The 17,583-nt window shown below is 39.3% G+C and overlaps 1 protein-coding gene across 1 annotated transcript in view; it reads left to right on the top strand.

The window, feature by feature from the left end:
• The first annotated feature begins 427 nt into the window (after window positions 1–427).
• Window positions 428–17,583, top strand: part of cacnb4a (calcium channel, voltage-dependent, beta 4a subunit) — a 46,385-nt gene continuing 29,229 nt past the window's right edge. The window contains 2 exon segments of the mRNA XM_042494874.1: window positions 428–651; window positions 3,542–3,625. Of these exon segments, the coding sequence (XP_042350808.1) occupies window positions 589–651; window positions 3,542–3,625 (147 nt within the window). The 5' untranslated portion in view covers window positions 428–588.

Below are 17,583 nucleotides of genomic sequence, written 5' to 3'. Positions count from 1 at the left end.
TCCTGTGTGTGTGTGTGTGGTTTTTTCTATAATACAATGAAGAACATGGATTTGTCTGGTCTCTCCAGCCAAACGCCAGGTCATGCTAGTACAATAAGGGTTTACGCTGCCTTCATGGACTCCTCAGTCTAATTTCTATATGCAAAATATACATAGGCTATATTAGCACTTGCACAATTAGTTTAGATAAATAAAGCAATTCACTTAAACAAAGTGGTGGATTATTACTGGCTATTTTTTAAATAAAGAAAATACTTTAATTTTTCTATTTTTGTTCACGTCAAGTTTAAATGCTAAAATTCTGAGTCTCCTGGTTGTCCATGAACGCATCACGTGTGCAGCCCGGTGTGATGGGAGTGGAGGGGGGAGGGTTCATATCTGCGCTCGCGCTAGTGCACGGGGCTTCCGTGCACACCGACCTGCTGCAGACCGGGACGCGTCTCTGCCTCTTTCTCTCCTCTGTTGTCGTGAAGCGGAACCGGAGCCAAGCTGGAGCCGGCGGTGCACTGTCCGCCACCGGAGCCGCAGCAGTTCCAGTGGAGCGGCACCGAGCGGCAGCCTCCGCCCTGGACCGACGAACTGGCCGAAATGTCCCGGCACATCTACACCCGACACGGGATAGGAGACGGGACGCAGAAGCCCGTGTTTCAGGTAGGAAGAGAACAAGTGAAACCACCGAGTCTCTCTTATCGCTTATAGTTTCTGAATTTTAAGCAGAAACACAAATATAAATACTAATATTGATAGAGAAATATTATAGATCAATACCTGCGCTCCTGCTGAAACAGCAACATTGAAAATAGATTTTTAAAAAATGAACACTGATCCCACAGACACACTGAAGTGATCACTGCTGTGTGTTAAACTGAAGCTGCATGTTTCATCAGTCCTAATGAGCCCCCGAGGTGTCATTAATCACACGGCTCCTGCAGTATGGTGAGGATGTGATTTATTCAAAAAGAAATGAAATTGGGTTGTTAATTATTAAGCATTTTCTGATGGGACTCCACTCATGATGCATGAGGTCCGAGTCACTTTTTTTTCCACAGCAGAAAATAGATTTTTAGCACTGTGGCAGAATTTAGGAGTTGATACTGAACAATTTACTGCATCAGTACTTCTGCTGTTAAATGCAGACGAATCCCCTTTGAACGTTTTGCTCCATAGAGAGACGGATGATATAACAAGAAATCTCTTATGGTCTGCAAGTTTATATCATCCCACAGACTATTCAGTTTTACCATAAAAGGCAGCCGCTAACCATTATTTTCATTATTTATCTGTTATTTTCTCAATTAATCTTAATTGTTTGTAATGTCAAAAGATTGAAAAAAGTGACAAACGTAGAAATGCAGCAATTAGTGAATAAATCGATTGATATCAACTCATGGCCTGCAGGCCAAATCTGGACCCCCAACTATTGTTTTTGTACTCTTAGTATACATAACATGCCACAGCGCATAAAACAATGTAGAAAATACAAAATAGAGCTTGGTTATCAAAAAAAGTGTGTGTGGAGGATCCCCTGCCCTGGACAAAAGAAGCAAAGTGAAGATTTCGCTTTGGGTTTTGGGAAATTGTGGTAAACATTTTTCACAATTTTTAAAAATTATTTTAGACCCAACGATTAATCGATTAGTCTGTAAAATAATCTGCAGATTAATCAATAATGAAAATAATTGTTTGTTGCAGCTTCAGTCTTCTCTAAAGCTGTTTCATTTATTTCACATGACAAATTCTTACAATTTCTGGAATTTTTGTTTCAATTACAATCAGAATCGTTGTAGAATAATTTTATTTTAATCGGTTTATTGATTAATTGACTACTTGTTTCAACTCTAATCCCAATCCTAGCAGATAGAGCAGATTGATTTTTCAGTCCCAAAGGGAGATAACAGCTTGAAAGCAGCAGCGTGCAATAAATCATGAAACAAATGAGGTAAGAAACACAATACAATAAAAAGCCATATGTGTTAATAAAAAGACATGAGCTAAGAAATACTACAGAGTAGGAATGCAAAGCATAAGCTCTTTCCTTAATCAATTAAATGTTAAAATAACAGTCGATTAATTATTTGAAAAAAAAAACTTTGCCCATTTCAAACACCAAATTCATTGTATCCTGAGTCAAAGCTCACAGCAACATATTTCATATATTCTGACAGCATTTCACAGCCTATCGATTTTAATTTCACATGTTTGATTAAAATCTTAACAACATCGATCAATTGCTATCATTCTCACTACAGAGATAAACACGGAGGACATTGTAGATTTTGTCATGTGTTTTATTATCTAATGTGGTAAAATCACAGAAACTTTGAACATACATCTCTATGGTAACTGGGTTTATTTAACCTGCTGATGACGACTGTGATACAATTAAAAAAGCTCCAGAAAAACTGAGTACGTGGAACATAAGCAGTTTTTTAACTAAATATCTTGAGATTTTGGACTCTTGATCGGATTAAACAAGCAAACCACTTCTCAGTTTTACAAGAAATTATCAGCAGATTAATCAACAAGAAAATAACGGTTAGTTTCACGGATGAATGTCAGAAATAAGAGCAGCTGTGTGCACATTTTGTTTCTGGAAGTTTGAAGCATCCGTTCCCCCCCGACGCTCTCCAAAGTCACAGGAGGACATGATGTCTCCCATGCAGCGCTAGAAAAGCTTAGAAGTTGTTTATCATATTCACGCTCATGCATCTCAGGTGAAGTGTTACCTCATTTGCTCCTCAAGCAGTAACACACATTGGCTACAGCGTGAAAATGGGTCACACAGAGTGCATCTGTGCAGCTTAGCAACGTTCATGCAAAAGAGATGCATTATGGATTTGGTTAAATATAAGGATCGGTAAAAGGCTGACTCGAGCTGTCAGAGGAGAAGCTGCAAAGAGCCAGAGTCCTGTCAGCACCCGGGGGCTGAAATGCTGGTTGTGATGGGACTGCTGGAGGGAAGGTGACCTTGAGTTACTGGGGAGGAGAGTAAGAGATATAGATAGAGTCGAACAATGACAGAATCACATTTGCAGAAAATAAAAATGATATTTTAGGGGTTAGCAATATAAAGATATTTTCTCGTATCGAGATATGAGACTATATATCGTCTTAGATATTGGATATTGTTATATCGTGATATGGAGTAAATTGTGTTTTTTCCTGATTTTAAAGGTTGCATTACAGTAAACTGATGTATCAACTTATCAGACATCTCTACTTGTTTTAATACTTTAATACTGTAATACTTTACCCACTTAGTTATTATAGCTACATTATGAATGATTATTGATTAAAAATGGAATTGTGTTATTTTTATTTTTTCAAAGTACCAGTAGTCATTCGTGCAATATTGTCACGTCAAAGAGGGTATTTGGTTAAAAATGGCATTCTCTCACCCAGTTTTTGCATTATTGAAGTGCTTTTTAAAAGTAGTAGTAGGAGTTTTAAAAGTATCGAGATATAGCCTAAAAAAATCCCAAAATAATTTTCAACCCACCTCGTCCAGCCCTATGATATTTGTGTGTTTTGTCCTCACCAGGCGAACAGAGGGACGTACTCCAGACGCAGCCGGTTGAAGAGGTCCGACGGCAGCACCACCTCCACCAGCTTCATCCTCCGACAGGTGGGACTCTTTACACGTCTTTGAGTGCCTACAAAAGCTCTATATAACCTTTAATATAACCTAATCTGTTATTATTATTATTACTGTTATTATTATTATTGTCATACTACATCAGCAGGGCTCGTTACCTGTCTGAGATATATCCTTTTTTATAGTAAACATCTTTGAAATAATGAAAAAGCCAGTCTGAGAAGATCGGATTTTAAAAATCAGATTTACTGTTTGCAACTCCAGTTAACTTTTTGCTAAGCCCCGCCCTCGAACGCCATGAGCCATTGCCGTTACCTAAACCTCATATAAACAGAGCCCACCCACCTGAAAACCACTAACTCTTTTGTAACATTATAAAGAAAGTAGGGCTGGGCTTAAAACGATAACAATATCAATCGCGATATAACTTTTCCTCGATTTAAATATGAGATGTAGTCCATAGAATGTCGATAGAACGCATTCCAGCCATGTTCGCTCCGCTCTCATTGTACATCGGTGTCTCCGCTGGTGTCTGCCAGTATCTCCGAATGTCCGCTCCGCTCTCATTCACCGTCTCCGTCGGTGTCTCCGTCGGTGTCTCCATCGGTGTCTCCATCGGTGTCTCTGTCGGTGTCTCTGAATGTCAGCTCCACTGTCATTCTCTGCTGGTGTCTCTGCCAGTGTCTCCGCCGGTGTCTCCGAATGTCTACTCCACTCTCATTTTCCGCCCTCATTCTCTGCGGGTGTCTCTGCCAGTGTCTCCACTGGTGTCTCCACTGGTGTCTCCACTGGTGTCTCTGCTGGTGTCTCAGACGGTGTCTTCGACAGTACCCACTGAACACTGGTATAAGCGGCAGCCGTCTCCCCCCAACCCTCCTTCTGCTCCGTGTGTGTGACGGGGACATGATGAGAGGACACGCTGGATGCGGTTTGAGTTCAGGTGTAGCCAGTTTCCAGCTCGGTTATGCAGAAAGAATAAGCTGAAATCTGATGTTTGATGCGCTGGCTTTCTTTTGCAGCTTCAGAGGTTGTCGCTTGGGAGCAACACAACTTTTTCATGCATTTGAGCATAAAATTTGATTGAAGTAGCTTTTTTAAGAAGTGTATTTTTACTGTGAAAGTCTGTGAGTGTGTGCAAATTATCTGGTAGTCTAATGCATTATACCAAATCCAAGTACTCCAGTACTAGTGACTGGTTACCAGTTTTGGGAACTTCCTCTTTATGAGGAACTTGAAAATGTTTTGGTTTCACTCATACAAGTCTGGTTCAAGTGAAAAGTGAACAAAAGGACGATGACGTCAATATACACGTTGCCAAAACTGGAGCTTTTGGCCTCTTTAAGGAATCGATGACCTTGATTTGTATCAGCCTGGGAATTCAGCCTGCTCAGCTGCATAGGAGGCGTCTTTGTATAATTGATGAGGTCAGGTTAGGCAGGGCTGTTTGAATGCATTTGCTGCCGCCTCCTTTATATGTGCCACTGTAAAACAAATTCAAATTGGTTACCTGTATCGAGTCCCTTCTGTTGTTCATGGTACATAGGGGAGTTCCCCTGGACTTTGACATCCTGCTAACAAGTTACCAAGGGAACTGAGGCTGCAGAGGCCATTCAGCGTCTCAAGGACAGTGAGTCATTGGCTACCTTTGTGTCCCGAACACCCTCTCACTTTTTTTTCAATGCCTCTTACACTTCTCTATACATGACCTCCAACTCCTCCATCATCTGCACCGGAGATGCAGTGACTTGAAATCAAAATGAATCAGGTCGGAGGCTTTTTCTCGTGGGCATGCTAACAAAAGCACCTGACAACTTGTCAAATCTAAAAGCCAGATGTGATTTATGATAGTCTCACATTCCCAGATCTGTGGCTGCTTCATTCTGTATCACATGTAGGCCAGTTTTCTTCATGTGTACTGTGCGAGTAGCTTGTGAGGAATTGAAGGTCACACATATTATTTTTTTGATTTTCGATATGCAGTCTAATTATGCCTCTGAGCTGGTGATAGTTGAAGCCGAAGGCATTATGTTTTTCAGGTTGTCTAACCGTTGGTGCGTCTCACTCTTGTGATTTCTCAAGAACCCCTTGTGGGTATTTATTCAAATTTGGCAAAAAGGTCCACAAAGGACTTAACAATGAACTGTTTTGATTTTAGTGCTCAAAGGTTAAGGTCACCGTGATAATGTCTGTCTCATTCTCATAAGCGTGAAATCTCACCTTTTGGGATATTTTTCAAATTTGGCAAAAGCATCCACTTGAACTCAGTGATGAACTCATTTCACTTACTCTAATTTGTCACAAACGTTCACCTGGACTCAAGGATGAAGTGATTAGCATTTGGTGGTGATAGGTCAAAGGTCAAGGTCACCTCATCTTTCTCATTCTCGTGATTGCAATATCCTAATACAGCTTGAGAGATGTTTTTCAAATTTGGCACAAATGTCCACTTGGACTCAGTGCTGACCTGATTTGACTTTTGTGGTCATAGGTCAAAGATATGTGTCACTGAGATGTAGTTTGTCTCATTCTCATGAACGTGATGTCTCAAGGACACCTTGGGGCAAATTTTTTAAATTTTGCTCCAACGTCCACTTGGACTCAATGATGCATTGATTATAAAGTCATGGTTAAGGGTCACTGTGACTGCGTTTTGTCTCATTCTCATAAACGCATTATCTCAAAAAGGCCTTTAAGCAATTTCCTTGAATTTGGCACAAATGTCCATTTAGACTCAAGTATGAACTGTTTGGAATTTCATGGTGAAAGGTTAAAGGTCAAGGTCACTGTGACCTCATGAAACATGTTATTATCCATAGCTCAAGAATTCGTTGGCTAGTTTTACAAAAAAGTCTAACAGGGAAAAATGATGATGACAATATAGATCCAAAAGGTCAAAGGTCAAAGTCACTGCTACATCGTAATGTTATGCGAAAACACTGTTCTGGCCGTTACTTAACATCATAACTCAGGAAAAGAAGCAGAAACGTTTGGTCGGATACAGAATTGGTGACACCAATCTTGGGTGTCCACCATGAAACTGTGCTGGTTGTATAGATCTTCTGTGCTGTCGGAGGGAAGACGCGTGTGAAACATCCATGTTTCATCCACATATATGTAAACTGTAAGTGTGACGTGACCGGTGCCCGGAGGCATAGTGGGGAGATGATAATTTTAGTTTTTTAATTGCATATCAAATAAACCTGTTCGGTGCCAACACCAGATGATGACGAATTCTCGTGAATAGTACAGTCCTTCAGAGTTCTTCATAGCTTTGTGTTTTAATTACACAAGAGTGAAAGTACTGTATGTTCTACCTGTTGACATCCCCCGTTAATTATTGAACAGTCACTGCATGAAATCGGCACAGAGCAATTATGCTGCTCCCAGGGAGGAGGAAAATCAAGACGCAATGGATGAGGGGAAGAAAATGAAACAAACTCACAAAAAAATTAAAAAGACAAATACAAATAACCAAAAGATAAGTAAGTACAGAGAAATGTACACATGAAGAATCTTACTCACTCCTTATTACACGCTCACAGATTTCTTCAACACCCCCGCTGTGATTTGTGTCATCACCGGTGTGATCGTCATCAGGTGAGAAGAGGAGCAGCGGGCTCTCTTTGATTCCCTCGTGTATCATAGTAACAGCCGCCCTTCAACAACAGGGGTCAAGCCCAGCAGGTTGATTAGCAGGAAGCTGCACCTCCTCCTCCTCCTCCTTTTGAGGAGTAAGTGCACATTTTTTACAGTAAATGCTCACATGAAAGGAGATAAAGCGGAGAGAAGGCAGCCTCTTATCAGATTTTGATATCCTGCGGCTTCATTTTAGATTAAATAAAGCAATTTAAAGGAAGTTTATCTTAATCCTAATCTCAATTCTGTGCTTTGAAATCCTGCTTTTATGACATAGAGGAAAAGCCTGGAATGGTCATTGAACTGAGGATTTGACTTAAAAGGGTCAGTTTGACCCACAATCAAAAATACAGACTTTTCCTTTTATCTGTTTTGATATTTTTCCATTTTAAATGTTTTGGTGTAAGTTTTATGGTTGGGTAGTTACTTTTGTAATCAGGATTATGTAATCAGGCTGCAAAAATAAGTAACTATAATCAGCTAAGATCACTTTGTTTTTTAAAGACTGTGATTACATTAGTATGCATGCCAGGTTAGTAATTGGCAGTGTTACTTTGTAATAATACCGTAGAAAAACACCACGCGCCTGCTCATAAAGACGTTCTTCTACAGAGCAGTGAGGATAAACAAACAAGAAGACGATGGTGATCACACACACGAGAACGACAGCTGATAACTAGTGGTGCAACAAATCTACACTTTGCACAAACACAGCTCGGTAGTCCGCCATTGTTGTTATTGTTTTCCTCCTATTTGCACACGGCACAGAAGGGATTGCATTTTTTTGAGCGTTCTGGAGCCTGGTTTAAAAAGTTCATTTTTAGGGCCCCTAAATGCCGTTGTCATGTGAACAAAAGCTCAAACTGTAGTAGAAGTTTAACGTTTCATGCAAGAATGGTTGCTGTGTAAATGACCCATTGTTGGTGCTTTGAACACTATAAGCTGAGTGCCATCTCTTCAACCAATATCTCCCAACACTCAGCAACTCACAAAACAATCTATGATTGTTCTAAATAACATTACACGTTAGAGATAAACTATGTGTTTTTGATTTTGGGGTGAACTGTCCCCTTAAGAGTGAAACATGCTGATATGTTGCACTCAAAAGCCGTGAAAACTTTTCAGATCCGAAGTATTTCTCGTGACTAAATGAACAAAAAACAAAGTTGGAGTTTGGAAACAGTCAAACACTCCAGACCTCGGCTTCACGACGACTGTGTGGGTGTGGTTTGATGATATTTGATTGACTGTGTTGGCAACATGAGCAAACAACCCTGCAACTGTCATCAGACTGTGACTCAAATATTGCTAATCTCATTGCACCCACTTGAAAGCAGCGCGGACAGAAAGCACAGATACAAAAAACTCTGTTTACTTTGGCAGATAACGGAGCCCATCACTCAGGAAACAAGGTGATGGGCGAAATATGTTTTCAAGGCCTTTAAGTGGAGTCTGAATCCACTGCACATTGACTTTAAGTATTAGGGTTAAGGGAGGATGAACTGAGTCTGAGCGATGACCTCATACACGTCAGTCCATATAAGGCGAAAGGAAGTGAAGAGGAGAGAAATGTTAAAAGAAAAAATGACTTTGAGTGATTGTTATGAAATGTTCTGTTGATTTCGAAGGACAGAATGTATTCGAGCAGATATGTTTGACCAGTATGAGTCACCGCTGATCACTGTGTATCAGAGAGATGCTGGTGTGTAGCTGATTCTCCCAGATGATGTCTGTGCCGAACATCTACGTGCACAGATGTTTGCCTGTGCGGCCGGTGAGCGGACGCCTGAACGCTTTCCGGGGGCCGACCTCTGAGCTCCACGATAAGAGGATGCCAAAGCTCGGCAGATGTTTGCTCTCAGGAATAATCCAGAGCTGCAGCGTTGAAGTGGCAGAGGACGTTTGCTCTGTTTCCACAGTCTTTGATATTCGTGTTTGTTGAGAGCTAATATGCAGCGTTTGCGTGCACGTGATGGCCTCCTCATACATCCTGCGTCAGAGCGCCGGTTGTGCGTCTTCTCGGGATTTAAGTGTCAGCAAAATGCAATTAATCCCATCAGTATGTGAAGCTAGGTCAGCAGCAGACACAATGGAGGAATGTTTTTCAAGAGTAACTACTGATGTTTCTAAAACCAAACTCAAGACCTGCCTTTTTACTCTGGCTTTTAAGTGAACTTTACAATATATTGACTATTTATTTATACATTTTAGTCTGTTTTGCAGTTTTATAAAATATCATTTTATTATTTTAATCATTTTTTAAATTATTTTACTTTATGCTGTTATCCTTTCATTTTTTTATTATTATCTATTTAAAGTATTATTATTATTATTGTTGTTGTTATTATTAATTATTTTATAATATTTTAGTTTATTTTATTTATCTGTAAGTTTTAGCCTGCCTTTCATGTTTCCTCACTTATGGTAGCGTTTCCTCTGTTCCCATTTTTAATGAGTACTTATTTTAGTGCTTTAATTCATTACTTATTAGTTATTGAAATTAGTTATTTTCAAGTCACTATGCCATATATAATATATAAATGTATAGTTTAAGTTTGAATTTATTTATATTCGTGGACAGATGCAGAAGTTACAGTAAAATAAATAAAACTATATATGTGAAATTTACACAATAAAAAGAACTATATAAAAAATCAAATATGAAACTGTACACCTATATTTTTGTACCGATACACACCATAAATCAAATGCTAAAATACAGCCATGCATACATTTAAAGAGCCATGAAAACAGTAATATACAACACCACAAAATTATATACAGCCAAAGGAAATATATAAAATCAATATAGTATTTTTGATGAGTCTCTGGATTTTACATATTTTCTACTGCAGAGGGCTGTAACAGTTTGTGGTAATGGGCAAAGAGCCACATCGAGAAGAGAAAACAAAGACAGCATGTGCGTATAAACAACTTGACACAAAATTGGACTTGACACAAAATTTGATGAAATATAATAAAATGAAATCAATGTGTACTGAAGCAGAAGAAGAGGCAGGTGGGGAAGCTTGGCAGGAACTTGTTGACAGCCATCTCAGCTGATACCATGAAGAGAAAATGAATAAACATAACAATTCCTATAACGGACGTTATCTATTAAAACTGGCCCATTTATTGTTTTTCTGTCTGTTGTTGGACCAAAAAGCAACACAAGGAAAATTTCTGGTTTGAAAGAAAAAAAAGCTACATTTAGGTTACTGATATTTACAATAATGTAAAATGGAAGTCTTCTACAATCATGGATGGACACAGGTTTTATGTGTGCAAATGTATGTTAGTTCACTCTTAAAGCTGGAGCCGGCAGTTTATTTTTGGCAATCATTGGACAAAAATGCCATATTAAAGTAAGACTCCTGCACCTCCTCTCGGCTCAGTTTTCTCTGAATGCAACTCAGAATTTTGCAAGTTGAATCAGATGTGGTTGTTCAATACGAATAATTGACAGATCAGGATGTTTTTCCATGTAAAGTTTGAACAGGGCTAAAGGGGCATTCACTTAAAATTGTAAACAAACTAACTGCACTCACGATGGGTCACAAGTGCATGATGAAATTTTTGGAAACAGTTGTTTCAAAAGCCAGAGACTGTAAATAGCATGCTTTAAATTCACTACTTCTGAGCAGAAGAGAGAGGATAATGTTGCCTCAGCGTCTTATGATGCAGAGTCTCTCTTCCTCTCAGTGCTGCTGCATCACATCAGCTGCAGCTTGTATCAAAGAGTGTCATAGACGTTAAGAGCGCTCACTCGACAGCAAAGTCTTGGAAACAAAACGTCCCTAAAAGTACCCTGCACAGCACACTGACTAGCAAAAAAAATTTTAAAAAATGACTGCCTGACTTGAATGTGACAGAAGATTTGAGAGACTTTCTGTTGCTGCCTCTATACTAGTTAGACCCATCACTGCTGCCGGGTACCAGCCCGCTGTTACACCGGCACTGGGACATTTGCGTTGGTTGAATTTGGGCAGCCACAGCTGTGCCCGAGCTACTGTGCTTCCTGGGAATCAGTCCACCACTGCAGGGCGTGAGGCGGAGGGACTACTGTATGTAGCTAGCTCGCTAATTCTTGTCTCATTTGTGATCTGATAAACAGAGAGAGAGCAGGACAAAGAGAGGTTAAGTGAATGCGCTGCGGGCGACTCTACAATGACATAAGCTTAAACAGATCAATATATGGAAACACTGGGTTACCGTTTGAAGCGTGTGCATATATATGTCCGAACTAGTTCAACAGAGTTACAACAATCACATGCAGCCCTTCATGTTGACATCAAACAGTTTGGAGAGAGGGGAGGTGTCAGACTTTAAAAGCTTTTATTTTGAGGCCCTTTATTTACCCAACAAGGTTCATGATCCAGGTCTGAATTATAGGGAGGAAAATGCACTCAGTATGTTTTGCTCGAGCTACAAAATATTGCCTGTTCTCATGAGAAACCATCTTTTTTTTTGCCATGTAAATTGAAAACTAAATGTACAGTAATGGATTCTGCTGCAGCTGTAATGTTTTTAATGGGCTGAGTCTGACCAGAAAATGACTTTTTGGTCGTAGCGGTAATGCAGCTGTGAACTAAAGACCTCATCACCGCCTCTTTTAAAAAGTCTGAATTGAAGTCTTAGCCCATATTCACATCCGGGGTCACCAAGTTTAATTCCCTTCTGTCTGAAATGCACAGTATGAATGAAAGGCCTGCAGATTTTAATAAAGTCTCATTTTGGGTGTGACAAAGCCAGCGATGCCCCGGGTTTCTCCCAGAAATTAAATTTCGTTTCTGAATCACAATACATGAAACACAGACGTCCCTTTAACCAAAATTTCCAGCTTGCTGCCTGCAAAGTGATAAGGAAGGAGGGGGCTTCTTCGCATGGCTAATCCCTTTTATGTAGGTCACATGGCTCAGCTCGGCAGCCTTTAATTCGTGAATTACTTGATGGGGCCCGGCCGCCGCTCTCATAGCTCAGGCTGGCAGCATCCCGCCGCCTCTTGAGTAAATCTGTAACCTCCGGAGACCCCGTAACAAGATTACTCATGAATAGTACGCTACAGGAGAAAAACAGCACATTTGGGTTTTTATAATGTTCAGCTGTGTTGATCATCACTGCGTCCCCGAATCCAAATATGTATCTGTCTGTTACGTTTCGCGTGTTGGGATTCAACAACAAAAAGATACTGGAATTTTTATTTTTTATAACCTATGTAGTGTCTTTGAGTACCATGAAAAGTTTTCTATAAATAAAAATTATTATTATTATTATTATTATTATTATTATTATTATTATTATTATTATTATTATTATTATTATTATTATTATTATAGCAGTAGCAGTAATAATAGTAGTATTTTTTCATCATTATATAAACTGGGCTGCAACTAATGATTATTTTCATGATAAATTAATTGATTTTTTTTTTAAATTTGTCAATATTAGGCTTCATTGAGAAAAATAAAAAGTAAAAACAATCATATAACAGTCAGACTGCATTTATTAGCCTTTTTGATTAACTGGAGGATGAAGTATGTCTTTATGGCACTGGTTCTCAACCTGTGGGTCTCAGCCCCCACTAGGGGTCGCCAAAGCCTCATAGGGGGACCTCTTCATTTAAATAAATAAACTAATACTAATCATAATAATAATACACTATTTATAGAGCACTTTTTATACAAAATATGCAGACAACTTTTGGCTTATTTGACTATGATACTAATAGAATTGAATTAAATATAGATGGGCGGTTTGAGTAATATTTTGGCAAATATCTTTCTCTGTAGTTCATTAAGCTTAAATTCTGACATTCAAACAAAATATGATACTCATCTCCCACACGATTGTCATTGCAGAGGTTTCAGATGCTCTGGTCCAGTGATTCAATGAATTCTGCTGTTGTTTATTCGGACACAAATAGTCTGTCTGCACTTAGATACTTTTTTTGTTTTTTAAGTCGAAGCTATTTACTTTTAAATTTGACATAAAGTATATCACATGATGTCGTACTTCCGAGCTCGCTTTGCCCCTTTTACATGAACTGATCTTTCAGCCTCTTTTCAAAAGTTAACTTCAGCCAACTGTTGTATCAACACTTTTGCGTGATTCAGACGTACAACAAACCGCAGTCATCCAGTATCTGCTTAACATGCAAAACCCATGGTGACGCATAAACACCTGCATTATGCAGGCTGAGCAAAAAGTTGTACATTATTTGCTTGAATTTAGTTTCTTTTCAGTTAATCAGCTTCTCCCGATGACAGGTGTGTGTGAGTTCAGCCCCTGCAGCCCTGTGGCTCTTGCATCAGGTGTAACATGAAAATGCTCCTAAAAGCTACTCCTTCAGCTGCTGTAGATTGCTTCATCAGGCCGGAGAGGCTGAGAGCTGTCGAGGTCTGCAGACGCAGTGTGTCACCTCTGTTCCTCCACTAGAATCTCTGAGAGATGATTATGAAGCCAGCAGGTGTTTTAAGAGGTGAAGTGAAGTGGGAAAGAAGAGAAGTGAAGGTCTGATGGAGATGTGTCGTCTGATGGGAGCAGGTGTATCTGCTGTAACACAGTCAGTCAGGAGAGGGCGCCGCTACTCCACTTTGTCAAAGAAGCCGCTGAGACTCAAACTGCAAAAAGCTTTTTTCACGCAGTTTCACTTAACCCTTTGAAACCTTCAAATTTTAAAAACATGGGGAGAAGGCAATGAGCAACTTAACAACACATGGCCCAAAAAATAGCAAAAAAATTAGTAAAAAGTTACAGGAAAATGACCTGGAAAAATAGGCAAAAAAGAGAAGTAAAAAAACAAAAACAGATAAGAGAAGGACCCGAAAAAAGTGCAGAAAATTAAAAAATATAAATGTATAATTTTTTCTATGACATAATTTCAGTGCCTGATAATAATAATTATTAATATAATTATGATCTTTTTGAGCAACAGTAATGTTAAGAGGACTCTAATTGATTGTTTCTGTTGTTAATGCTAAACTGAATGTGATTTGTGAAAATGAACGGTACATACAGAAAGGATGGCCATTTGTTGTCATATTTACAGCAGCGTCTGTGATTAGTAAGAAAGGGGCAGGTATTATAAGACTACTGTTTGTTCATTGAATGTGTTTAAGTGTAATGAGAAAAAAAGCGTATAATGGGTTTTTATATTGTTAGAAATCATACATTGACATGAGCAAATAAACCAAATATGAATAAATAAATATAATTTGTTTTGCAAATTTTCTGCTCAAAATTTCTTGCAGTATAGTACTTTCTTTCCAAATTGTTTTTTTTTTAGGTAATCAAACCAATTTGCTTTGATTTTAAAGAGTTAAATAGCTTGTGAGAGGCGTCTAAAAGCAGAAAACTGATGTCTAAATAGGTTTTAGGGTTAAACCGGATTAAAAATAAAAAAAAAAGCATAATTGTTTTGTTTCTTTAGCAGATATTTAAAAGGGACATTTCTGCCTGTATTCCCAGTACAATAGCTGTACAGCTTTCGTTGTAGTATATGAGCATGCAGCACAACCGTGCATGCAGCTATTTCGGCAGGAAATGCAGCAACGTTTTGGTCAACACAGCCGCTTCTTCTGGCACTATATACCGACAGAAAACGTAGCAATATCATAGTGGCTGGTGTCTGTGCTGCAAGTATTACATGGTATATTGTGGAAATACAGAAATATAAAACTTTCTGTTTTTAAAGAAATAGGTTGAAAACTTATTTCATGTAACTTTTTCACTAATTTCCTGCTAATTTTGGGGTATTTTTTTCTCAAGTTGCTCATTGCCTTTTCACCATGTTTTTGAAAGAAATCAAGTCAATTTGTTCAGGTTTCAAAGGGTTAAAAGAGAAAGGAACTCAGACTTAATCTCCGTTTATCTTTTTGATTTCCTTTATGATCACTTTGCCTGTAACGGACATTTATGTATGATTTTATGGCCCGGTGCGTTCCTGAAGCTGTAAAGACATGAACACTTAAAACAGAGCAGCAGCATCAGGTCTGCCACCTGTTTAACCCTTCGATACCTGAACAAAAACTACCCGAAATTAGCACAAAAAAGAACCAAAACAGGAAATGACCAGACCAAAGTGATGAAATAAAAACAATAAAGAATAGCTAAAATAATACCTATTTTACTTAATAGTAAACTCTTATTTTAGAAATATAATGGTGTTATTAAAGTTTTCTTGATATGTTTCCCCAGTTATTTTTAAACTTTCTAATTATTGTCTTTCTCTCTTTTTAAGCTAATTTCCATGTCATTTTCTTGTCTTTTTTTTTTACAAGTTGCTCATTGCTTTTTCCCCCAATATTTTTGAAAGACATCAAACCATTTTTCTAAGGTTTCAAAGGTTTTAATACTTGTGAGAAGCATCTGAGGCATCATGTTGGTGCAGGTTTAAAGGGTTAAAGTGTCAGACGTTTGCTGTGATTCTGCGCGTGTAAATTACATGTCAGCCTTTGCAGATTAGCGTGTGGGTTAAGAGATCACCTCCCATGCAGCGAGCACACACACCGCTTGCTGCTGCTCTCGGGCTGCAGACCCCCACCTTCCTCCTCTCTTCCTTATTCACAGCCGGCCCGGCCGACTGGAGCCTCCACCGGCCAATCGGCGAGCTGCATCCCACCTCTGTCATCAGCCAGTGCTGGAGGAAGGGATTGGCTTGTGTGATCTTGGAAGCGAGATGAAATGCCAGGTCTGCTCTGCCTCTGGGGACAACCAGGCTGCCTTACGATAATGGGAACCAACACTCGCTCGGCTCGGGGGCAATAATATCCAATTCAGCATCCGGGAAAAAAAAACCCACAGGGCTCCACCTTATTTTTTTTTCTGCTGCTCTGGTGTGGTTGGGTTTGTCTGTGGTCTACCTTCATGTGGAGAAAGACTCTGCTGGTGGGCTCTATCACTCCCCCGTCCTCACCATCCATCCTCTCTGGAGCAGGTTCACCGCTTGTTTCTAATTTGCGCCGAGGCACTGCTTTTTGGAATCTCACACCTCCATGTACGATAACTTGTACCTGCATGGATTTGAAGACTCGGAGGCGGTGAGTGGAGGGGCGTCTGACACTTGTAAACCATGCTTTTTTGTGTGTGTGTCGTGGCTGGTTGATTGCTTCATAAACACCCACAGAATGCGCTGAGACTTGAGTGGGCTGCACTCTTCTCGGGGGAGTTAGGAGAGGCTGGGGGAAGGGTGTGCAGGAGTGTGCGTGTTTTAGAGAGCGTGTGTCTTCTCAATCAACCAGTTTTCTAGCTGCCAGCCGGAGGACGGTTCTCCTCCTGTCTGGATTTCTTTACAGCCTCTCCATATGGATGAGCGTGCATGCCGTGAGGCTCTGTTTATGAGCATTGTGGGTATTTATACGTGTCTCCCTTCATCACATCCCACTATGCATCATCAAGGTTTTCTGCAAAGACCAACAGATATGCAACAATCACACACTGTGGCCATCTGTATCATACTGATGTGCCGCTGCGTCCAACTGCGACGCCTTCCACACAAGACAAGGAGGCACTCATGATATTCCCATGTCATTAAGTACAGATTCTCATCTTAACCGCATGCTTAGATAGATCATTGATACAGAGAGGCCGGCGTTGTTATTGGCAGGCAGAGCGGGCATCTGTGGGATAGAAATGTGTTGGAAAATGCTTACAAAGGCAATAAATGTATGAGGTGCTGCTGGGTGGAGGGGAGGAGGGAATCCCACTGAGCCAGAATCTGTCAGAGCTCTCTGTAACTCCACCTGACGTCCTCGCCGCCTCTGGAAGATTAAAGGTGGAGGGATTTTTTTTTTCACACATCCTGTGCTGTCCACATTTTTAGCAAGGGAGTGTACGGTATGTGTTAGCCTAAAAAAAGAATAAATAAAAAATGCATTTTTAACTCTTTGAAACTTTAATCACTTTGCTTGTGCTGCTTTTAAATGCTCTTTACAAGTATTTAACAATTTTAAACCTGAGCACATTGGTTTGATTACCTTCAAAAACATGGGGAGGAGAAAATTAACAACTTGACAAAACATGGCACAAAAATTGGCCAAAAAATGCAAAAAAAGTTATAAGAAAATTAATGTAACCCTTTGAAACTTGAGCATATTGGTATGATTTCTTTCAAAAAAGAAGACCAACAATGACCAACCAATAAATATCCCACAAATAGCAAGGCATTAGTAAAACCTGAAAGAAAAGAAATTACTAATTATGATGATAGTAATTATGATATTCTAAATATAGTTTTTCCATAAAGTTTTTTCCTTTTTCTCAAGACATGTTTCCCTAGCTATTTAAAAATAATTTTCTAAATCTTATAATTTATTTCAGTTTGTGGAATATTTCTTACAAAGTTGCTCATTGCC

Source organism: Plectropomus leopardus, chromosome 10 (genome assembly GCF_008729295.1).
Source record: "Plectropomus leopardus isolate mb chromosome 10, YSFRI_Pleo_2.0, whole genome shotgun sequence".
Lineage (NCBI taxonomy): Eukaryota > Metazoa > Chordata > Actinopteri > Perciformes > Serranidae > Plectropomus > Plectropomus leopardus.
The sequence above is the reverse complement of the archived record's forward strand: the minus strand, read 5'-3'. Positions and strand labels throughout refer to the sequence as shown.